The sequence below is a fragment of the Prunus dulcis genome, chromosome 6 (assembly GCF_902201215.1).
Source record: "Prunus dulcis chromosome 6, ALMONDv2, whole genome shotgun sequence".
Lineage (NCBI taxonomy): Eukaryota > Viridiplantae > Streptophyta > Magnoliopsida > Rosales > Rosaceae > Prunus > Prunus dulcis.
In genome coordinates this window covers 24,735,019-24,756,891 of record NC_047655.1, presented here as the reverse complement: position 1 = coordinate 24,756,891, position 21,873 = coordinate 24,735,019, and the positions used below count along the sequence as shown (strand labels likewise).

Here is a 21,873-nt window from a genome sequence, read left to right as displayed (position 1 = left end):
TACCTGAGGTTTCTTTCTTTTTCTTTTTTCATATGGTATCAATAACGCCGTATAACAAGATGAGTTGATCCGTGCGTTTGGCTTGGCCTCTCATTTGGATTGGTTCGAATGTGTGCTGTTACTTTCCAAAACCACTGCCTAGGCCTGGGCGTGTGTATTGATAAATTAGTTGATAAAACCAAGCAGAAACAGGTAAACTGAAAAATAGAAGCCAGAAAATACCAATTACCGAGTTATTTTATGCATTTATGCGTTGCATTTGCCTTAAAACTGAAATGCGATCAAGTCTGATTCCTTACACAAAATCTGGAGGCAAGTATCACTTTAGTATTCTGTAACATGACCATTTTGTCAATGATTCTCAAATGGGACGGGGTCAAATTAGCAATAGCAGCTAGTTAAATGCGCTAATCCACAAACTGAAGATTACGTACGATTAGCTAATAGAGGAAAGCTCTGGCTGATTACACAGGTAATTACATCAATAGGCACAGCAGTACAAAACAATTGTTTCCTGTTTCAAAACAAACACCACATGCTAACCTGAGCTTTCTTTTTTTGCTGGTCATAACATACAACCTGCTGAGCTAATATAACATTCAAAATCTAGATTCCTCCAAGTGCCATTTACCACTGTGTCCATGTAAAGGAGTACAAAGTGTCAATCATCATCTTCATCATCCTCCTCTTCTTCCTCATCCTCCACCTCCTCTTCTTCCTCCTCTTCCGGGGGCTGCCCCTCCTATGAAGAAACAAGATATGCATGCTTGCATCATAACTAGCGATAGAAAAGTTAGAATGAACTAGGAATGATACATACAAATACAAACCACAATCACTGCATTCTACATCACAACTCAGTTCCTAAATTACGCTTAGCTCATGGTTGGAACTGTGGTAACTGACCACAAAATCATGTCTAGAATATGCTCTTGATACTTCTTACTCTTCTTTTACTTTATTTATTTATTTATTTTTCAAAATACTTCCTACTTATTTTGACACTTCATCAGGTTTCTACAAAGACAGAAGCATCTATTGATTACGTTCTAGTCAATGCCATTTAGAGTGAACATAGAAAGGGACTACCTCCCCACTAGCCTCGTCCTCTTCATCATTTACCTCAGATCTTGACCTCTCCGACTCTTCATCACCATCATCTGCCCCACTCTCCTGTGAATAAAACAAAGGTGAAAAATTAATAGCAATCAAAAAATGTATCAAGCCAACACCAAATACTTCTTCTAATTAGAAGGCCCGCTAGCCTCTAGACACGCATGTGTACACCCACCTGCTTTTTGTTGTAGGCTTTCATCTGCTTTTCATACTCAGCCTTCCTTTTTGCAGCCTTGGCTTCATATGGAGCTTTTTCCTTTCCAACAATGGTGAGAAATACAGGTAAGCAATACAGGGTACAAACTTCACAAGAATCAAGTAGATATTAAAACTCGATTTTGACTAACATAAACCATGTATGTCTTTTTAAAAAGAAAGCAAAAATACAGAAGTAGTATCCACAAATGAATGAACTTGTTGAAGGCATATCAAATGAATCATTCCCAAAGTGGAAAACAGTTCCACAATGCAAACAAAAAAACAATTAATATAGAATACATACTGCATCAGACAGGGATTTCCACTTGTCTCCTCCAGCTTTTCCAACCTTCAGATGCAGAAGACAATTAACAAGTTAATTCTTTTCATCATATAGGACAAGGATCCTACATCCATTTACATAAGGAGAAGCCATCGATTACTTACAGCTGCTACACCCTTCACATTAGGGTTCTCTTTCTTGAACTCCTTCCTGAACTCCTCACTGTGACATAAAAGTATCATGATTCAGATAAATCTTCACGATACAACAATTGGTTGTTCTCACTAAGTAAAGTATTGAGAAGCAGATACAAACAGGAACACGAAAAAGGCACTAGGCGGCCTCTTAGGTTTGTTGGGGTCTTTCTTGGCCCTTTTCTCCTTCCTGGCCTTTCGTTTGCTACTCTTGTCATCTGCGGCAGCAGCCTTCCGCTTCCCAACCCTTCTGAAAATAATAGAGATATACAATACATCACTATCATACAAATGCAGACATGTATTACACCATTGAGTATGTAGCATCAGTAGAACAAGTGACCACAACAATGGCCATGAAACTAACACCTTAAAAGAGAGAACTTTTGCAGGACAAACTCTTTAGAGAATCATTGCAAACAACATAAATGCAAGAATTGTATGCAATTGAAACATAAAAAGCTAACTAACCCATCATCCACAGGCTTTAGAGCTTCCTTGGAGATCTTCGCTGCCCCCTTACCTTTGGCAGCCCTCATTGTTACAAGATCAGTGTCTGCACAAGATTAGCAATTCAAATCATGTTTCCAATCTTACACAGGACATGTCATCTAATCTTAGCTCAAGCAATCAGGGCAAGAACCAAATATTCCAATCATACAAGTCAACGCCCGCACACATATAGCAGGAAATTTAATCATAATAATTATTAATAATTACAATTATAATTATATTATTTATTGTTATTAAACACCCCTCAAAACCCCTTTCCCACCACCACCACCACCTCCACACAAAAAATAAACTAGAATATTCAAAAAGGAAAAAGCAAACTATTCCTATGTGCAACTTAATTAGCCAAACTTCACCACCACTAATAGTTTATGATTGAAAGAAAAAATAAAAATAAAAACTATTTTTATACCTTCTCTTAGTTTCCTCAATTTTCTCAGCAGCCAAACAGAAGTTATAAAAAAGAAAAACAGATCTAGAAAAGAGCGTTACCTTTAAGAGACGGAATCGGCCGGCAATTCCACCACGAAAAATACCAAAAACCGATGAGAGAAAGAGAATCAAAAGATAGAGAAAACCAAAGCTGCGAGAGAAATAGAAAAACAGAGGAAAATTTAGTAGAACCAGAGAGAACTGGGAACTTGATAAAAGTGACCGGACCAGCCGGTATACTTGTAATAGTTTACCGCCGCACGAGTCAGCGGCGAGAATTTGCTTTTACCGGCTACACCCGGTTTCCAAGGTTCTAGAACCAGGAATTTAAATAATTTTTTCCTCTTGCTTTTGAAATTTTAACACGACAAAATCAACGGGAAGTTTTTAATTTTGGGAGTGGGGCAGTGCCGCGATGCATAGTATACCGATGGCTGCCGCCAAGTTATCCCATACAGGCAACGACAAGGTATATATCTTGTGGAACGACTCGCTAGCCGACACGTGTGGGTTTAGCAAGCCTTGTCATGTTCCAGCTGGAGGAGTTCGTGAGTTTGAGTTGACTCGAGTCTTCTAGGATCAGATGCCGGGCTAATTCCCGGCCCTAGTTATAACCAAAAGCCCAACTCTTGGGCCTGAACTAGCTGTTACCAACAAGTAGCCCAGTTAACATCAAAACAGTCCAAGTTCTTCGTTGCAGTTATGACAAGTTTTATTTGGAAATTTGGAGTCGAGGAAGGCATGAATCGGGAAAGTAAAGAATGTGCAACAAAATAATTCATGTTTTTTCATAAATTAAATTACAATCATATGTGTTAGTAAATGGAAGAGATGAAGGATTTCAAATAATTCTTTTAATAGTAAACATGCCAGTCTATTAGGAAAACCCATCTCACCTAAATAAGCAAGGGACATTTTTTTATATCTGGTATACCGTATACGTGATTTAGATTTTGGACCCCCACTATAGTACTATTCGCTGGAAATATAAGAAATGAACTGAGGAAGTGCCAAGCCAACCACAAGAAAACCCAATTAGATTTTTTTTAATGGTATTTGCAACCTCAACCACAAGAAGTGCCACAATGATCCAATTTCCGAGGCCCCACAAACACCGCCATCAGGATAAGGCAAAGATAAGGCCGAGACCCTCACAGCCGTCAGATGGATCCTCTTCCCAATCCAACGTCCACAAATCTGCACCGCGGATAATCCATTCGAGCCCGATAAAAATACTTCACTTCCCTCCCCGAATAAAAATCCAATCAAATTCATCCACACCACTTAAACGCACATTGCAATCTCGACCTCGAACCCTCCACCCCCGGTGCACGTTAGCCCAGAGCCATGGCCACCACCGCAGGTGCCGCCGCTACATCCTCATTCATCGGAACACGATTTCCGGACGTGTACTCAAACTCGGGTCGGGTCCAGGCCCGGTTCGGATTCGGGACCAAGAAACCCAAGAAGGCCGCGAAGTCCACTTTCTCTACTGACCGCCCACTTTGGTACCCGGGAGCCAAGGCCCCGGAATGGCTGGATGGGAGCTTGGTTGGCGACTACGGGTTCGACCCGTTCGGGTTGGGCAAACCCGCGGAGTATCTCCAGTACGACTACGACGGGCTGGACCAGAACCTGGCCAAGAACTTGGCGGGTGATGTTATCGGGACCCGAACCGAAACCGCGGACGTCCAGTCGACGCCGTTTCAGCCATACAATGAAGTGTTTGGGTTGCAGAGGTTTCGCGAGTGCGAGCTCATCCATGGCCGCTGGGCCATGCTCGCCACCCTCGGTGCTCTCACCGTTGAGTCGGTCACTGGGATCACATGGCAAGACGCAGGGAAGGTACGATTTATTTTAAAAGTTCAAGTTCAAACCCGCAGTTTAAGACTACGTGTTCATAGGTTTTTTTGGTGGGAATTGTTCATAATTTCTGTCGGTCCAAGTGCACATTTTTCTTTTTCCTTTTTTGGCCTAAAATCGTATTGGTAGTGGCCTAAAATCACAGTCCCGTTAATTATGTTGACGTATTTGTACAGGTGGAGCTTATCGAAGGGTCATCTTACTTGGGGCAGCCACTGCCGTTTTCTATAACCACATTGATCTGGATCGAGGTTTTAGTGATCGGGTACATCGAGTTCCAGAGGAACGCTGAGCTCGACCCGGAAAAGAGGCTGTACCCGGGTGGCAAGTTCTTTGACCCGTTGGGCCTGGCTTCCGACCCGGAAAAGAAGGCTACTCTTCAATTGGCTGAAATCAAGCACGCCCGTCTCGCCATGATCGGGTTTCTTGGGTTTGCTGTGCAGGCTGCTGTCACTGGAAAGGGTCCACTTAACAACTGGGCTACCCATTTGAGTGACCCGCTCCACACTACCATTATTGACGCCTTCACCTCTTCTTGAGCACCTATTTTCTACGTGCATATCACGTTGGGTTTTGAATTTGTAGAATTCAAAATTGTGTACGTTAATTACTTAGCATAATCATGATTTGTACTGCTTAATGTTGTAAAGGTTGTTATGTCATCAAAAGATTACTATATGCATGTGAGCTTTTCCTGCTTGCTCGAATGTGAAATAATTTATCTCGAGTTAAAGTTGTTGGGGGTAGCTTAGAGCATTCATAATTGGCTCCCTAAACCACCTTCTTAGACAAATTTTAAGGAAGACTTATAAAAATGCAACTCCAACTATGCTCCCTATCTATCTCCTAAAATAGGGAGTCCTCCAGAAGCTCCTAAATATGAGGAGAGAGAAAGGACTCCTAGTGGCTCCTTATAATTTAATGCTATTTTATTTAATAAGTATTTCAAATCTTTATTTAATGCTAACTATTTTTTATTTTATTTTTTTAATAGAGATGGACCAATCAAAAAAGAGTTATAGCATTTACAACTCTCTAAATTAGGGAGTATGGTTGGAGTTGAAATATTTTAGAGAATTCCTAAAATAACTTTCTTATATTTTTAACTAAATTTTAGCTAAGAAATAGATAGCATAATTGTGAATGCTATTAGCCTTAGGTGATGAGGGAGAATGAAATAATGATTATGGGAAAACATTAAGGTCGCTTTTGAAAGAGATGAAACACGGGGCAACATTCCAATTATTGTATTTGGTGGCCCCAAAAAAAAATATATGCACTATATAATTATGGGAAAACATGGTAACATAAGATACAAATAAATTGACCAATATCCATATGGTTTGGATATTTTGTTTTCCATTAAGTCTGAATAGTTTTAACTTTTTTGAGCTGAGGATATCGTACTCTCTTTAGGTATGGAGTCATTATTTCTCTCGAAAAAAGGAAAAAGGTGTGAGGTAATTATCGGAAAGCCACGAAATTTCAATTCCATGAATTTACACTTTATAAGGTTTTTTTTTTTTTTTTTTTTTCCTTTTATATGTATACATTTGGTTTCTGTTTACTAATAATTCATTTTAGCGTGCATATTAGTTTTAAAAAAATATTATTTTAAGGAATTTTTATTGTTTTTTCAATCAAATTCATGTAGTTAGACTGAACTTATAATCAAGGAAAATTTAAATGGTTTATCAAGTAGTTTGACAAAAATATTAGTTGAGCGCCCACAGAAATTATTGAAAACGCAACTAAACTTTGGGAATCTGATTGAAAATGAAACCTAAATATAGGGTCCAATTTTAAAAAATTTGTTAAAATCATTTAAAACCAATTAAAAAAATCATGAAAGTAGCTGTAGTTTGGGTGTTACCAAAAAAATTAATTTAAAACCATTTAAAAAAAAACACCCAAACTACAAAAACATCTCTTCGGTTGTTGAAACTTGGATGTGTGAATTGGGCTTCCAATTACCACTTTTGGAACTTTGACAGCCCAAAATCGGCAAATTCAAATTCCTTGAGCAAAAAGTTTGTCAGGTATAGCTCAAAAGCCGACATATATTCGATTCGATACTTGCTTCTCCACCTCCCCAGATCACGAGGGCCAACGACGGCACCCTATCTCCGCCTCCCGCTTTATCTCCATTGACAAGGTTCCCGCCGGCGAAGGAGCCTTCTTCGACAGCTAATCTAAAACTTTACCTGGTAAACTCTACTCCAATAGTAACCTTCTTTCTCTGTCGTCCATCGAGTCTACAAGGTGTTTGATTGTTTGTCTCTGAGAGATTGGGCAGCGTATTTGCTTGTCTAAATCTTTTTGACGTTTGTCGGCATTGCACATTCACTCTATATCACATACTTAGAAAGTTGCAGTTTGCTTTATGCGCCATAATTGTTAGATGTGCTGTCAAAAACCTCTGCTTCTGCCTTTTTGTTTGTCATTTTTAGCAGAATCTATGAACTGTCTCTTTTTTGTATAGTGAAATTGATGGTAGTTGTTACAGATGGTTCCATTTTGCTACTGAAATGTGATTATTTGCTGAAAAACTCGGACATGGGAACTCGAAGTGCGTTGTGGAGTTTTGCCAACAAGTTTTTCACATGTGGGGTCATAGGTGTCTATGTTTCAGATCGATTTGTGGGTGTTGCTCCGGTGCGCGGTTCCTCTATGTCACCTACGTTAAATCCTGGAACTACTTTAATGGGCTTGGCAATTGGTTTGTATATTAAGAGATATCTCAAACAAATTGTTGTTCTGTGCATTGTGATGGTGCTTATTTAGTGGTGTGGTTGCAGATGACTATGTTTTGGTGGAGAAACGGTGTCTTCAAAACTACAAGTTTTCACATGGTGACGTGGTTGTTTTCAGGTAATTTTTGCCCCCAATGCAGATCGAATACCATTTATGCCTGGTGAATTATAAGAAGCAATTAGGCTTGTTGGAACCTTTGCAGTTCCCCAAGCAATCACAAGGAGAGGCACATAAAGAGAATAACTGCATTACCTGGTGAGTGGATTGGAACTCGTCATTCCTATGATGTGCTGAAAATTCCAGAAGGACATTGTTGGGTTGAGGGAGACAACTCATCTTCTAGCTTGGATTCAAGATCGTTTGGTCCAGTAAGTTTCCCTTTTGTGCACTAGCAACAAGTAGTTTAATGATAGCATAACTTATCATTATGGTCATCATTATTGATTGTGTCGCCGAGGATGTGGAACCATACACTAACTACTAGGTATTTGAATTTTCTTAGTTTATGTCAAATAACTCTGTTTGTGTATATAATATTCAGAAAATTTATAATGTGGAGTAGGAAGTAAATCTTTTTTCTATTACTTTAACTTCTGGCTCCAAAATGAGATTATTTGTACATGATAAAATTCAAATGCTATATAGATAATTAGTTTGGCAATGGCACAAAAGTTGTCATTTTGAACAAAAGTTGGCAACTCGAGCTTGTGCTAGCTGCTTTTGTTGTCATTTGGAAACATCTGTAGAATCTAAGTAATGTTTGAAGTACTCTGGGCTTTTCTTTCAGAAGTTTCTTTTGAACATTCTTAACTTTACGTATTTGATAGTAAGCACGCAGCTTGTGCTGGTGACTTGGTTAAATGCATCAGATCATATTGCAAATGTGGCTAACTTAGGCTGTCTTCTATATTTCCGACACTTTGGCTAAGTTAGACAAGCTGTTTGTTGGCAGATTCCTCTAGGTCTAGTTCAAGGAAGGGTTACCCACATTGCGTGGCCTCCTCAGAGAATTGGTGCTGTTGAGAAAAGAACACCCCAAGACACAATTTCTTCTTCATAGTTGGACATCACTTGCGAATCCCATTTTTTCAAAGGGAAAACATACTTCTTTGTAGACTCCTTATATTTTTTACCAATGTCATGGCAGCACCTTCTGATTGGATTTTGTTTGTCAAGGAAAATCAAATGATGGATCTTGCAACATCTGACTCTCCTAGAGGTGCATTCATCAGTTCATTATCTCATATAACTAGCAACAGAGGTCCAGGATAATCAAGTTTCTTTGTTTTAGCCCTATTATGGTTTTAAATTTTAGTTATTTTTATGTGCTGAACCTTTGCCTATTGATCATGAAACTAACAAGAATGTACTTTGTGATTCAAGAGACGCACACAATTCACTATGAGCTATTTTTTCTGTCACTTGCCTTTGGCCAATGGAAAGAGAGAAGAGAACAAAAAAAGTTGCCATGGCTAGTTGGATTGGATGTATAACAAACAATCCCCGGCTGTTTAATGGCTTACATGAAATCAGGGAAGAAAAAAAAGAAGATAAGGCTTCCCAGACATATGAAAATGTGAGTCAATAGAGATGTCTTCTTAATGGCAGGGAGCCTCTCCTCTCGAAATGGGTTTCTTTGCTTGGTCTAGTCAGTAATGTGAAACGTTTATTGTCCTTTGGCACCTTCTTGGAATTAGTCTCATGTCCACTCATGGCATGTCTATAGCTAAAAAGAAATGAGTCATCTCTTGGAATATACTCAATTGAACCTTGGGTTATTCTTCGCACTGTCTCTTCGCTTTTACAGCTAGAAGTTTGCATAAAATAAAAATAAAAAATAAAAAAAGAAGAAGCTCCAATCCCTCTTTTGCAATGTGTTTTTACTCCATCGACGACAAGCGTTACCAAACAACTAAGCCAGGAGAGTGTTTTTATTATCTTTTTTTTTTCCCCAAATAAAGGTACTTTTTCTTTTGTAAAATTTCTAAACTAGTGCAAAGTTGATCAAAATTCAAACTTCTCTACATTAATGAAAGTAAAAAATTATGGAGGTCGCAATAAAGACACAAAAGAAAAAGAAGAAGAAAATTGAAATTGAAATTTAAAAAAAAAAAAAGAAAAAAAAAAGGTGCCTCTGTTGCAGTTTGCAGTTGTACTCGGAAAGGACTTTCTCTGTTTAAAGCGGTCTGACCCTCGTCCCAACTCATTAACTCAATGGAAGGTTTCGTTGCTATTCTGCTCCCTCTGTAACTGCTGGTGAAGATCAGATAAAACCCAATAGGCGTCATCGTTCTGCTCTTCTTCATATCATAAAATTATACGTCTGCATTGTAAAGCATGTCCCTTTTTGCGTTTTTCATTTTTCAAGTTTAAAATAATTTCGAAATTCTCAAATTTCTGTTTAATATGATTTCTGGGTTTTGTTTGGTATGCTCATTTCTCTAATATGGTTGCCGATCTTGGTGTTTTTCTAGGAAAAGAAATTAAGAAAGCTAGAGGTGTAGTGTGACGACATGGGAAGGCTGTTTGCGATCAGTCTTGAAGGAAACATCTACAGCTGCAAGCACTGCAAAACCCATCTTGCTCTTGCTGATCACATACTCTCTAAGGTCTGAAATCATCTGCCCCATAATTCAAATTATTTTCTTTCAGTTTTAGTGTTTATTGCACATGTAGTCCGCCTATACATTCATGAACTCTATGATGCATTGTTATGATATGATATGTAAAATTGTGTGGCAATTTTTTTATGTGAAATTTATTGGTGGTATGGCATTCAAAGAATTTAGTTTGTGTGGGTTTATTATGCTAAGTCCCAGTAACTGATAAGTCTGTCAATGAAAAGGAAGCAACTTAAGGGGCTCTGCCCATAAGATATTGAGGAAGTATTGTTTTGGGATAACCTGGATATACATCTTGTCTCATTGCGGTCAAATGGGAATTCAGATTTTGTGGTTGTTTTGTTATACCATAACACATAGTGATGGGTATGTTCAAACTACTTGAGGTTGGGAAACTCAAACATTGGGTTGTTTCTAGGTTTCTTCTCATATTTTTTTTGCAGGGCTTCTTTTCCAAATTAGGTTTATTGCTCGTCACAATCAACATTTGCTGCATGTGAAATGGCCTATATGTTTGATGACTGGATTTGAAAAATGCTCCAGATTTAGAATCTTTATCAGTAAAACTATTATGATGATGCTCTAGGTTAAAACTATGCCTATCTAGAAACATGATGGTGGGATTACTTGCTGGGGAGAAGAATTCAGGATCTCTAATTCCTGCTAAATTCAGGTCCAAGAAATCTATTCTGCACTTTTGCTGGGTTATTTTGCTGGGTTAATTGTTAATTCCGGCTGGAGGGTGAGATAGGATGTGGTGTCTCTGTTCTCTAAGGATCTAACTCTAGACCAAAATGTTGTCCCAGTTATTTGCATTATTGTTGGTTTGAACTTTGATCATATGGAGACTAAAGCGGTTCAGTTTGCTAGCTCTTTAAATATTGATTTCCCCACTTCAGTGTCTCTTAGTCTGTTTAACTGTAATAACGCTTGAATATCTCTATAAAAGATATAATATCGCAATCTGAAACTTATTGTAGAAAGCTATATTTACGTGTCCTGATTATGTGGAGGCCCCAGGACTTTTCTCTTGTCCTGTCATGACTTTTCAAATGATATTTTTCCACTTCTTGCTTGATGCTTGTAAACATTGTTCTCCTTTTCTTTTATGTCTATGTTTGATATCGGGAATGATTAGCAACATTCTAACCCTCTGATTTTGTTTTGTTCCAGTTGTTTCACTGCAGACATGGAAAGGCTTATCTTTTTCATAACGTGTAAGTGTAAGCTTGCATGCTTGTGTGTGTACTCATAAGGTCACGGGCATGTGAGTTTATATTGGTCTCACTTGCCCCAAAACTCTTAATCATGCTATGTGCACATGCTGCTTCTTGGTCCACCAAGCTAATGGAATGAGTTGTATCTGCAATTGAAACATGGTCTGATGTAGGCTAGAGAATACATTCCCATTGATGAATTTTGAAAGCTTAACTTTTGAGGATGAAAAAGGGGGGAAAAAAAAAGAATACAGTTACAGTGTACGAATTCATCTTATGAATATTGTTCTCCCAGTTTTCACTAAATAACTTCCTGGCTATGTGATGGGTGATGTGGTTTATTTCAAATGCATTTTCATTCACTTGAATCCTACCAAGTGTGCATAACTCACATCAAATGCAGCTTGCACATGTGAATGCTGAATTGACCTTTTAATTTCCTCAATGTATGGCAGTGTTAATGTCACACTCGGAGAGAAAGAAGAGCGGATCATGATTACTGGATTACATACTGTTGCTGACATATTTTGTGTTTCATGTGGCTCAATGGTGGGGTGGAGATACGTAAGATCTTTTCCTCAAAACTATGTTTTTTGATATTTGCAGTACTTTCATCAATACGATCGCTGTATGGAACTGTTTTTTTGGCTATCAATTTTAGGAGGCTGCACAGGAGAAAAGCCAGAAGTACAAGGAAGGGAAATTTATCCTTGAGAGGTAAAACCAAACTAATGTCTTTGGTCGCTGCATTAAAATTTTTGGAGTGAATTTTCTTTTGTTGCTGAGCAGATTCAAGATTCTGGGTCCTGATGGAAGCAACTACTCGATAGCTTTGGAAGCTCAGATTGGTGGAAGCGATGCTGATGATGCTTGATTGATCAAAACATTCAGGAAATTGCACTTAGTTAAAATGTATATTCTTTGCTATCACGTGTTTCTTTATTGAGTCTTCACATTTGGGTTAAATTGTTTCTTAATCGATGATGTAATCTAAGATCCTAGGTTCTTTCTATTGTCATCTTATGCAAATTGTTTAAGAACATGGTCATTTTTGAAGAGCAATAAAGTTGCTCATCAACTTCTTGAAAAGAAAGAAAATGTTGTGTACTTCCAATTTGCTATGGTTCTTGGCTGCTATCTTCCATTGACTCTTGAGATGGAGCCCTTTGGCATAGACAACATTATATGCTTAGATATGAAATCAAGTTTTCTAGGATTGCTGAAGATGTTCTTGTGTTTTTAAATGTATCATTTTTATCTCATGTCACTTGAGTTAAAAGTTCATTTCGAATTACATTTATTCAACAGAAATGATTAAAAATATTTCGTGTTGAATGAATTACTTAGAAGTAGATAATTTTAGAATTACTTTAAATTATTTCATCAAATTTGCTTGACCAACACACTGTTACATAAAATCATTTGCTGGATAAAATGAATTTCGTGAACAAAATAAGGGGTCAACAAATTGAGATTAGTAGTAAATACTGAAAATTGAAAATCGGAATTTTGAATATCTCCATTTATATAGCTATTAGCTGGGGGCCCCCAGTATATGAAAACTAGCTAATTCAAGCACTCGCGCCACAGCTTCTGTCGTCATCAACCTCCTCACTTTCACTTCGTCCGTCTCGCTACCAAACCAACGCACCTTCATTCTGGTTTTGCTCTTTTCTTGTTCTGCAGAAACCCAAAAATGAAATCTTCGCTCAATTCCTCGCCACTTCCTTCAATACGTCGCCTCTCCTTCTTAAACCCTAAATTCCTCTCTTCACAAACCCAATTTCCTAAGCCCCATTTAGAATCATCATTATCGGAGAATCCCAATCCGAGTACCAATTCTTCCGAGTCAGTCACTTCAAAATTTGATTTTCCTGAGAAAGCCACTTCAAAAATTGAATTTCACGAAAACCTATTTGGACGAGACTCGGAACTAACACAAACCAAGGTGATAAGCACTCTTCTAAGCCATAGGAGTGAACCAAATTCGGCACTGAAGCACTTCATATGGGCTGAAAAAGAGCGAGGCTTTCTTAAAGGTGTCGATGCGTTTTGTGTGTTGCTTCACATTTTGACTGGCTTTGAAGAGACTCATGTGCGTGCCCAAATCTTGCTTAACCAGTACGCTTCCGGTGATTCAGGCCCTTCTCAGCAAGTATTTTTCGACCGCTTGGTAGACTGCGCTAAAAGGTTTGATTTTGAATTAGAATCTCGGGTTTTTAGCTACTTATTGAACAGTTATGTTAGAGCCAATCGAATCAAATATGCGATTGATTGCTTTGATAGAATGATAGAGCTTGAGTTGTATCCTTGTGTTACGTGTATGAATATTCTTTTAGTAGAATTGGTTAGGAGAAAAATGATTGTGAATGCACGGGAGTTGTATGATAAAATGGTTTTGAGAGGAATGGGAGTTGATCGTGCCACTCTGCGTGTGATGATGCATGCTTGCTTGAAAGAGGGGCAACCAAATAAGGCAGAGGAGTACTTTAGAGAGGCGAGGGCAAGAGGGATAGAACTTGATGCAGCATCCCATGGTGTTGCTATTCAGGCTGTTTGTAGCAAACCCAATTTACGTTTGGCTCTGGAATTGTTGAAGGAAATGAGAGAAATGGGGTGGGTTCCTTCCGTGGGTACGTTTACTAGCGTTATCAAGGCTTGTGTGAAGCAAGGGAATATGGTTGAAGCCCTAAGGATTAAGGATGAAATGGTCAGTTGTGGGAACTCAATTAATTTGGTTGTTGCAACAAGCTTAATGAAGGGTTATTGTGTGCAAGGGAATTTGGAGAGTGCTTTGGATTTGTTCAATATAATTATAGAGGATGGACTTAGTCCAAAGAAGGTTATGTATGCAGTTCTTATAGAATACTGCTGTCATAATGGGAATATGGAAAAGGCTTATGAGCTTTACGTCCAGATGAAAAACATGGATATTTTGCCTGATGTCTTCATTGTAAATAATTTGGTACGTGGATTTTTGAAATATCGGTCACTGGAAGATGCGTGTAAGTTGTTTGATGAGGCAGTTGAGTGTAGCGTTGCTAATGTTTTTTTGTATAATAATATCTTATCATGGCTTTGTGGGGAAGGTAAAGTAAGTGAAGCTTGTAGTTTATGGGATAAGATGGTGTATAACGGTGTGGTACCTAATCTAGTATCCTACAACAGCATGATACATGGCTATTGCAGAATAGGGAATATGGAGCGTGCACACAATGTATTTTTGGAGTTGCTTGAAAGAGGTTTGAAACCTAATGTTTTCACTTATTCTATTTTGATAAAGGGCTATTTCAGGAAAGGTGATATAAAGCGTGCCCTAGATGTCTTTAACGATATGGTGGCTGCAAAGATAACCCCCACAGAATTCACAGTTAACATTGTCATTGATGGCTTGTGCAAAGCTGGTTGTACATCTGAGGCAAGTGATAGGCTAAATAAAATTGTTGAGAGGGGTTTCGTTCCTGGATGTATGAGTTACAATAATATTATAGATGGGTTTATCAAGGAGGGTGCCATGAATTCTGCACTGGCTCTATATAGAGAAATGTGTGAAGGTGGAGTCTCTCCAAATGTTGTCACTTACACCAGCTTTGTTAATGGGTTTTGCAAAAGCAATCAAATTGATCTTGCTTTGCAAATGTGGAATGATATGAAAAAGAAGGGTATTAAATTGGATGTTACTGCATATTGTGCCCTCATTGATGGGTTTTGCAAAAGGCGAGACATGGGAACTGCCCGTAAACTTTTCTCAGAACTCCTTGAAGTTGGTTTATCTCCAAGTACAGCTGTTTACAGTAGCATGATTTGGGGCTTCCAGAATTTAAATAACATGGAAGCGGCTCTTGACTTGCACAAGAAGATGATAAGTGAAGGTATTCCCTGTGATTTGAAAGCATACACTACCCTAATCGATGGCTTGCTAAAAAGGGGTGAGTTACAAGTTGCAACAGATCTCTACTCAGAGATGCTTCAGAAGAAAATTGTACCTGATGTCAAGACATATACAGTTCTGATAAATGGCCTTTGTAACAAAGGACAACTAGAGAATGCACGCAAGATCTTGGAAGACATGAATAAGAGGAGTATGACTCCTAGTGTTCATATTTATAGTACTTTGATTGCTGGGAACTTCAAGGAGGGGAATTTGCAAGAGGCTTTTAGGTTGCATGATGAGATGCTTGACAGAGGCCTTGTACCTGATGACATTACTTATGATATTCTTGTAAACGGAAAGTTTGAAGGAGCAAATGCTCTTGTTGGAACTTCATGTGCCTAGATATTTTTGGTTATTGTTTCAACTTGCTTCAGGCCTGCCTTTGTTTCTCAGGTGAGAAATGTATTATCATCTGGACGATTGATTGTTGGAAGTCTTTCACATCTCCCTGGGAAAATATGTGCCAGATTTGACTTTTATCTTTAACATACCTCATAATTTTTTTTTTCTCGTCATAAGAATCATAACCTACAATAAGGCATCTCTGTATTGTGCAGCATGTCCCTTTTCAAGCACAGGGTGGTGAATTCAAATTTATGCTTCAGATTCAGATGTGAGGTGAGTTCTGAGGCGTTAGTGCATGCACTATGGTTTGGACATATGGGAGATAACACCTTTTGCTGATGCCCTTTCCGAAGGTGTTGTGGCATTGTTATAGATTTATTGGGGCAGGTTTGGTGTCTCTTGTCTGAGGAGGAGCTTTGTCAGTTCCCATTCATCAGCTGGTATTTTTGAGGTGAAAGGAACAATGTTCTGCATGGTCAGAATCCTCAGTGAACTTGCTATTCTTCTCCAGTGTGCCATGGATATTTAGGGTGACTGCTTTCATGCTTGCCATTCTCCCTCTCCCCCATATCCAGATCACATTGCCAGTGGAGAATCCCCACCCTTCGGGGTCATTAAACTGAACACCGATGCAGTGCCTCTTCGGGGTTGAGAGATGTTGGAGCAGTGGTTCTCCAACGGCGAGTTGATGGACGCTCTCCTTAAAAAAATTCAACTGAGTGTTTGGCTCTTGCGACAAAGTTGATGGCTATCCATGCAGGTTTCCAAAATAGTGAGCATTTTGTTTTTTGTTTTTTTTGGTCAATAGAGGAGCCCGATTGGCTTTAATCATCTGTATCTGTAATCATCTTCCTGTAACTGTTGCCCGTTGTAGTTAATAAAAGTCCAAAGTTGCTTATAATAAAAAATGTTTTGTTGCTGATCTTTTTTATTTTGTGTGGAATTTTATTGTCTGTGAATTGGAAGAACAAACAAAAACAATACAAGCAGAAGCAATTCATATTCGAAAAACCCCTCTCTCTGGTATTTTTGTGGTGCAAGAAAAATGGACAGAAACAATGCAATTATGGTAGTGATGTCTATCACTCTCAATTATTGTTCTTATTCCTGCAGCTAGAAATGCTTTATATTCTCAGAACCGTCACCGTCCTTGTCTTATTATCTCTTTGGCTGGCGTGGCACTGATTGCTCGGGCCATCATGATGACTTGACTCGAGGAAGAAGGGCAGAAACATGGGACTCAAACATGGAGCATGGCACATGGCCTGCGTCTCACAAACTTCCACCCAACATACCATAAGCGATCCAAACATGTATTTCTACCGCATCCAAAATGTTGATTTTTATGTTTTTTAGATTTTCTGCATTACAAGAACCTCTTTTGGGATTGTGTTCTTTCTCTTTGTATCTTGTATTTGCTATGTTTATCAGCGAATTTTACAATTTCACAAAAAAAGTTTATTTTTATTTTATTTTTTTATAATACAAGCGATAATCGAAATACAAAAGAGAGGTTTCATTACCATCTAACGGGTATAATAACCCATTAAAAATAAAACATTTACCAAATCCTTAGTGGCAATTAGGCAGTATTAAACAATCAGAAAACTTTTGGGGAAAAAGTACAATAAACAAAAACTTTGGGAGTAAATTTTAGCTGGATTAAAAGGTATGGGTCCTTTTCAGGTTGGGCTTTGTTTGGGCCATAGGTTATTGGCCAATCACAACAATCCTCAATCTGATTGGGGCCCACGGACCGCATTTTTTAGGCAAATACCAAAATTTAAACCGCACGATTGACGAGGCAGGCCCACGCCATGCAGGACCATTTTAAATTCGCCGACCAACAACAGCCGTCCGATGATGAGTAGATCATCTCGAGAAATCCAACAGCCCACGTTTAAATCTGGGCATCTTTTGAACGCCAAAGTTTGAATTAATTCCTCGGCTTTTCGAGACGAGGAGACGCTCCAGGCTTCCAACATGTGCCAAGGCGAATGGGAATGTTTCTCGCTCGCTTTAAATATCGTTCGTAAAATGGGTCTGTTTTAGCACTTAATCACGAGATTGCCCCTCTTGTTTTCGTCATCAACTTCAAATCAAATTAATCTCTGAATAATTTTGGAGCTTCTTGTGCTTGTACTTCTTCCAAGCTACTTTGTGGAAAATGGCGTGTGAATTTTAAGAATTGAAAATGTTATCTATAAGATTTCTGTCTTTGCAAGTAATATGTATTTTATGCAAGTTTCCAATCTTTTATTGGCTTTAGATGGTGTATGATTAACGCAAATATAGGGAGAAGCTTGAATTAATGCTTGTTTATCATCAATATTCAAAAGGGTATCAATTATAAGATAATCTAAAACATAGGCACGGTTGTTGAAGTTGTAGTTGAAATGTTGACATGAAACAATTGCAAATGAGAGTAATATTATTATATTAAATAATTTAACATATTATGCGGTAGATGATCGATTAATTTCTTCAACTAACACGAAAATTTTATTAAAGAAAATCTAAGATTTCAATAACCTAAACATAATTTCTTTTCCAAGTATCGAACTTCCCATGAAACTTCACATTTCACATGCATCGTGAATTCGTGTAATACAGCTTTATCTTCACATGTCTACAGTTTATGAGGACGACTAAAATGAAATCCCAAAAAAATGATTAGGAGAAAGCCACGTCTCGCGCAAAATCAGAGGCAATGGCACTCTCGTGGTTATCTCCACATCTCAGCCCATCCACACCATCTTCATAAATATTCCACTATAATATTAATTTCCTGATGCTTTGTTTTTGTTTCAAAAATCTGAATGCTTCCAAAACAGAGAAGGCGACTCACTGGCTATGTGATTCTTGTCAAGGCAATCACAAAATAATACAAAAATCAGCACCTGAACTTCAGCTAAAAAGAACTCACCTTGTCTCTCCCAAGCTCCTCAATTCCTCTCTTCTTCTGCTACTCTCTCTCTCCTGCAATCTTTGTGTTACTGAGCTACAGAGACGACCATGGAAGTGAGCGTGGAGTTGAGGGCACGAGAACGAAGCTTCGGGAAGGTGGTGAATGTGAATGACAGAGATGAAGAGCTCGCTTTGTTTCTCGAGATGCGAAGGCGCGAGAAGGACAAGGAAAAAAATACCAACTTTCTCCTCCGTCCTAACAAGAACGCTGATGAGCTCGATGCTATTGCTGCGCCTCTTGGTACGTCGTCGTTTGGGCTCTTATTGGTAGTTTCAAAAGTTTCGGTATTTGTTACTTTTTTTGCTTGTTTGGGCTGATATTGATGATGGGTTGTGCTTACTTTGTGCAGATTCTGATAACCGTGGAGGTTCAGAGGTTTCTAGGATTGTTGGACCTGTGGCGCCGCAGAGAAAGAGCCGAATGGATGAGTTTTTGAATTCAGAGAATGAGAAATCTGATTACGATTGGTGAGTATTAGTAAGTTCATGTCAAAGCTTAAAGCATTGATGATATGTTTGTTTATAACTGATTGAGTAATTTGGCCGTCTGATTAGGATGAACCATCTAATAACTTGTAGAATTGATGAAAAAACTTGTTTGTAACAGATGGGTTGCTAAATCAGGGGGTGTTCTGTTTCTAAGGGACTGTTTTTAAGAAAAGTTGATTAAGCCTGAATAGAGCAGGATTTCTTGTTCATTTTGTAGACTTTTATTTCTCACTCTAATCTCTATGCTTTGGTCTGGATTCTGGAATAATGATAATGTCATCTCACTTGTGGTATCGTAATTGGTAATCTCTTCTAATATCCAGGCTTCTTACTCCCCCTGCTACCCCACTTTTTCCATCCTTGGATTCGGAAGCACTGAAAACTGCGATCAGTCAGACTGAGGTTCCTAATGACCGTGTATCCGGTCCGAAATCTAGGGTGAGAACTCTCAACTCTAGCCAACCTGAGTTCTTAATATTTATAGGCCTGGTTTAATTTTGTAATATGTATGTGCAGCATTCCTACATTCGACTCATTGATCTTAAAATGATGATCTTCTATCCATAAAATCATAACATTTTAATGACTTGAATCTTCCCTCGCTTTTATGCCTGCCTAGTTAGAACTGCAGGTGTTCTATTAATTGTTTTGGGATTTTTGGTTCTACTTATCAAGTCATGAGTTGCAAATTTATGTTGTCATGTTGTCAATAACTTGGCCTGCAGCTAGCAAACATCAAACCAGAACCTACTTCAAGGGGCAATATAGCATCTAAGCATCCAACATTGACATCTGGTCTGAATTCTTCCAGTATTGGTAACAGAAGGCCCTCATCATCTGGAGGGCCAGCAGCTGCTCCTCGTAGATCTGCAACACCAACTGGACGGTCCTCATTACCTTCATCAACCAAGCCCTCAAGATCCTCCACCCCAAATTCACGAGCTACCTTGTCATCCGTTAAGCCTATGGCTTCTACAGTGAGGTCTTCAACTCCTTCTAGGTCCATTGCTCGTTCTTCTACACCAACTGCCAGACCTTCTGTACCAGCTTCCAAGTCAACATCAAGATCAGCAACACCAACCCATCGACCAAGTTCATCAATTGCAACTACCCTATCTGCTCCTTCTGGTCGATCTTCTTCAGCAACAAAGCCACGTCCCACAAGTTCAAAAAATCCCGTGCCATCACGTGGAAGTTCCCCAACAGTAAAACCTAGGCCTGTGAAATCATCTGAGATGCCTGGTTTCTCACTTGATGCTCCACCAAATTTAAGAACATCACTGCCACAAAGGCCGGCTTCAGCCTCTAGGGATCGGCCTGGAGCACCAAGTTTTAGGTCATCTTCGGTTATTGCTGGTAATTCTAATGGAAAACCAAGACAGCCATCACCTTCTAGTGGTCGGGCTTCATATGGTAGTGCCACTGCTAATGGGAACTCCCATCGAGTCATAAGCAGACCATCTTCCAATGACAGTGATGATGTAAACCCTGTACTTATTGGAACACAAATGGTTGAGAGAGTAGTAAACTCGAGGAAACTGGCACCACCTAAGCAAAATGACCACCACACTACTCAGAACAATTCTGCTGGGAAGTCTCTGTCCTCTGAAAGCTCTGGCTTTGGAAGAAACCTTTCAAAGAAGTCCTTTGATATGGCTATGAGGCACATGGTATGCATCGCTTTCCTTCTTCAAGTGCACATTGTTCACTTAATGCATAGCTAAGACCTTGTTCAGTGACCATAATGATATATGGGATAACATGCATAATGTTTGGCGTTCAGATCTTGCAATCCATTCAGTATTATCCAGCCTATGCTTGGTGTCCTTAACCAAAGAACTTTGTTCTTCCGAAGCAATTTTTAATTTAATTATGAAATTTGCTTATGCAGGATATAAGGCGAAGCATGACAGGTAATCTACGGCCAGTTTTGACGAATGTTCCGGCTTCCTCTGTGTACAGCGTCAGAACGAGACCAGCAAAAAGCAAAACTACTAGTGCTACGGACTCTCCCCTTGCTACATGCAGCAATGCCAGCTCCGAACCAAGTGTCAGCAATATTCCTGTTAGTTTAGAGGGGTGTGAAATTGAAGATGTTGATCTTGGAAGTGAGGGAGGAAACTCCTCCCCTGCAAGCCACCAAGGTAGGTGACCACTCATAGGACCATCGACCCCGGATTATTGGTTTCACATCCATCCTTGTCATTCTCCCATCATTATTATTTTACATGGGGGCCTACCTAGCACTATATTTAAGCCACAACTCATCCCCGAAAGGAGCTGATGGTAGAAGGCACACTATAATACTGTAAATGTTAGAGAGTTTGTGAGTGCATGTTTATTCTGAAGATCCTTGCTATGCTAGTCGAACAAAATATCAGGCGCCTTTGATGAACCACATTCTCTGTCATCAGTTAGGTTCTCATTAGCAATGATTTTGTATTGGATTTTTTTATGAATGAAAAGTTGAAGACCTCCTTCAGCATTTACAATTTGCTGCTCGCACTATGGAATTCAGTCTGATAGCATCTCTAGATAGTCTTTGGGTAAATGAAACTTCAAAAGATCAAAGATTACCCAACTTTGGGTTTCATTCTTCGTATTTTTATCATATTACACAGGACGTGCTATGTGGAGTTGCTTATGCATCTCAACAATAGATAACAAATTAAAAGTTCAAGGTGTTTAAAATGAAGATAATATTATTTGAGGTTCAGCAATTGAATGCTAGACATAGCAAATCAATTTGGATTCTGGAGATACAAACAAAAATACAAACCTTTGACAATCTAAACAGGTGTTTAACTATGTTCCACACAAATGGATGTCCCTGTCAAATGTCAACCTAATTTTCTTGTTATTCACCGACTGGTAAACGGTCACTGTTCTCTCTCATGTTCTAGTAATTCTTCCTCTTTGGACCGACTTTCTAATAAAGTAAAGAATC

The 21,873-nt window shown here is 38.9% G+C and overlaps 6 protein-coding genes across 11 annotated transcripts; 5 read left to right on the top strand and 1 right to left on the bottom strand.

The window, feature by feature from the left end:
• Nucleotides 1–355: 355 nt before the first annotated feature.
• On the bottom strand, nt 356–3,080 carry LOC117632775 (high mobility group B protein 1-like). Of its 3 annotated transcripts, none has more exons than XM_034366342.1 (8): nt 2,797–3,070; nt 2,263–2,347; nt 1,913–2,041; nt 1,762–1,819; nt 1,619–1,663; nt 1,292–1,372; nt 1,090–1,173; nt 356–742 (listed from the first exon to the last, which is right to left on the bottom strand). In XM_034366342.1, exons 2-8 carry the CDS (start codon nt 2,328–2,330, stop codon nt 662–664), a joined length of 546 nt encoding a protein of 181 aa, XP_034222233.1. In that variant the 5' UTR covers nt 2,331–2,347; nt 2,797–3,070; the 3' UTR covers nt 356–661. The 3 variants fall into 3 exon arrangements, with proteins under 3 accessions (XP_034222233.1, XP_034222234.1, XP_034222235.1); XM_034366343.1 differs by having other exon boundaries at nt 379–742; nt 1,913–2,038; nt 2,797–3,080; XM_034366344.1 differs by having other exon boundaries at nt 379–742; nt 1,123–1,173.
• Nucleotides 3,081–3,925: 845 nt separating this feature from the next.
• Nucleotides 3,926–5,326, top strand: LOC117632172 (chlorophyll a-b binding protein CP29.1, chloroplastic). The gene is made up of 2 exons (XM_034365593.1): nt 3,926–4,581; nt 4,776–5,326. Exons 1-2 carry the CDS (start codon nt 4,084–4,086, stop codon nt 5,136–5,138), a joined length of 861 nt encoding a protein of 286 aa, XP_034221484.1. The 5' UTR covers nt 3,926–4,083; the 3' UTR covers nt 5,139–5,326.
• A 1,144-nt stretch (nt 5,327–6,470) lies between these two features.
• LOC117632174 (mitochondrial inner membrane protease subunit 2) lies at nt 6,471–8,735 on the top strand. The gene is made up of 5 exons (XM_034365594.1): nt 6,471–6,806; nt 7,106–7,318; nt 7,398–7,470; nt 7,556–7,721; nt 8,306–8,735. The coding sequence occupies exons 2-5, from the start codon at nt 7,156–7,158 to the stop codon at nt 8,411–8,413; spliced, it is 510 nt and encodes a 169-aa protein (XP_034221485.1). The 5' UTR covers nt 6,471–6,806; nt 7,106–7,155; the 3' UTR covers nt 8,414–8,735.
• On the top strand, nt 7,626–12,305 carry LOC117632175 (protein yippee-like). Of its 4 annotated transcripts, none has more exons than XM_034365599.1 (6): nt 7,626–7,721; nt 9,828–9,962; nt 11,148–11,191; nt 11,647–11,755; nt 11,853–11,908; nt 11,981–12,305. In XM_034365599.1, the coding sequence occupies exons 2-6, from the start codon at nt 9,867–9,869 to the stop codon at nt 12,063–12,065; spliced, it is 390 nt and encodes a 129-aa protein (XP_034221490.1). In that variant the 5' UTR covers nt 7,626–7,721; nt 9,828–9,866; the 3' UTR covers nt 12,066–12,305. The 4 variants fall into 4 exon arrangements, with proteins under 4 accessions (XP_034221490.1, XP_034221486.1, XP_034221488.1 ...); XM_034365595.1 differs by lacking the exon at nt 7,626–7,721 and adding an exon at nt 9,472–9,683; XM_034365597.1 differs by lacking the exon at nt 7,626–7,721 and adding an exon at nt 9,472–9,688.
• Nucleotides 12,306–13,389: 1,084 nt separating this feature from the next.
• On the top strand, nt 13,390–15,798 carry LOC117633036 (pentatricopeptide repeat-containing protein At3g54980, mitochondrial-like). The gene is made up of 2 exons (XM_034366707.1): nt 13,390–15,518; nt 15,683–15,798. The coding sequence occupies exon 1, from the start codon at nt 13,479–13,481 to the stop codon at nt 15,465–15,467; it is 1,989 nt and encodes a 662-aa protein (XP_034222598.1). The 5' UTR covers nt 13,390–13,478; the 3' UTR covers nt 15,468–15,518; nt 15,683–15,798.
• Nucleotides 15,799–18,138: 2,340 nt separating this feature from the next.
• LOC117632985 (cell wall protein RBR3-like) lies at nt 18,139–21,418 on the top strand. Its single transcript, XM_034366640.1, has 5 exons — nt 18,139–18,678; nt 18,788–18,905; nt 19,250–19,364; nt 19,652–20,596; nt 20,818–21,418. The coding sequence occupies exons 1-5, from the start codon at nt 18,486–18,488 to the stop codon at nt 21,076–21,078; spliced, it is 1,632 nt and encodes a 543-aa protein (XP_034222531.1). The 5' UTR covers nt 18,139–18,485; the 3' UTR covers nt 21,079–21,418.
• The last annotated feature ends 455 nt before the right edge of the window (nt 21,419–21,873 follow it).

What these genes read in the sequence shown, in the direction of transcription:
- LOC117632775 (XM_034366342.1), bottom strand. Translation starts at nt 2,330, where the DNA reads ATGAGGGCTGCCAAAGGTAAGGGGGCAGCGAAGATCTCCAAGGAAGCT. An exon ending in AGTGCCTTTTTCGTGTTCCT is followed by an intron (nt 1,820 to 1,912) that starts GTTTGTATCTGC and finishes TTTATGTCACAG; the next exon opens with TGAGGAGTTCAGGAAGGAGT. An exon ending in GGAAATCCCTGTCTGATGCA is followed by an intron (nt 1,373 to 1,618) that starts GTATGTATTCTA and finishes ATTGTTGGAAAG; the next exon opens with GAAAAAGCTCCATATGAAGC.
- LOC117632172 (XM_034365593.1), top strand. Translation starts at nt 4,084, where the DNA reads ATGGCCACCACCGCAGGTGCCGCCGCTACATCCTCATTCATCGGAACA. An exon ending in CATGGCAAGACGCAGGGAAG is followed by an intron (nt 4,582 to 4,775) that starts GTACGATTTATT and finishes GTATTTGTACAG; the next exon opens with GTGGAGCTTATCGAAGGGTC.
- LOC117632174 (XM_034365594.1), top strand. Translation starts at nt 7,156, where the DNA reads ATGGGAACTCGAAGTGCGTTGTGGAGTTTTGCCAACAAGTTTTTCACA. An exon ending in TTTAATGGGCTTGGCAATTG is followed by an intron (nt 7,319 to 7,397) that starts GTTTGTATATTA and finishes GTGTGGTTGCAG; the next exon opens with ATGACTATGTTTTGGTGGAG. An exon ending in GGTGACGTGGTTGTTTTCAG is followed by an intron (nt 7,471 to 7,555) that starts GTAATTTTTGCC and finishes GAACCTTTGCAG; the next exon opens with TTCCCCAAGCAATCACAAGG.
- LOC117632175 (XM_034365599.1), top strand. Translation starts at nt 9,867, where the DNA reads ATGGGAAGGCTGTTTGCGATCAGTCTTGAAGGAAACATCTACAGCTGC. An exon ending in GCTTATCTTTTTCATAACGT is followed by an intron (nt 11,192 to 11,646) that starts GTAAGTGTAAGC and finishes AATGTATGGCAG; the next exon opens with TGTTAATGTCACACTCGGAG. An exon ending in GGGAAATTTATCCTTGAGAG is followed by an intron (nt 11,909 to 11,980) that starts GTAAAACCAAAC and finishes GTTGCTGAGCAG; the next exon opens with ATTCAAGATTCTGGGTCCTG.
- LOC117633036 (XM_034366707.1), top strand. Translation starts at nt 13,479, where the DNA reads ATGATAGAGCTTGAGTTGTATCCTTGTGTTACGTGTATGAATATTCTT.
- LOC117632985 (XM_034366640.1), top strand. Translation starts at nt 18,486, where the DNA reads ATGGAAGTGAGCGTGGAGTTGAGGGCACGAGAACGAAGCTTCGGGAAG. An exon ending in GAGAAATCTGATTACGATTG is followed by an intron (nt 18,906 to 19,249) that starts GTGAGTATTAGT and finishes TCTAATATCCAG; the next exon opens with GCTTCTTACTCCCCCTGCTA. An exon ending in ATATGGCTATGAGGCACATG is followed by an intron (nt 20,597 to 20,817) that starts GTATGCATCGCT and finishes TTGCTTATGCAG; the next exon opens with GATATAAGGCGAAGCATGAC.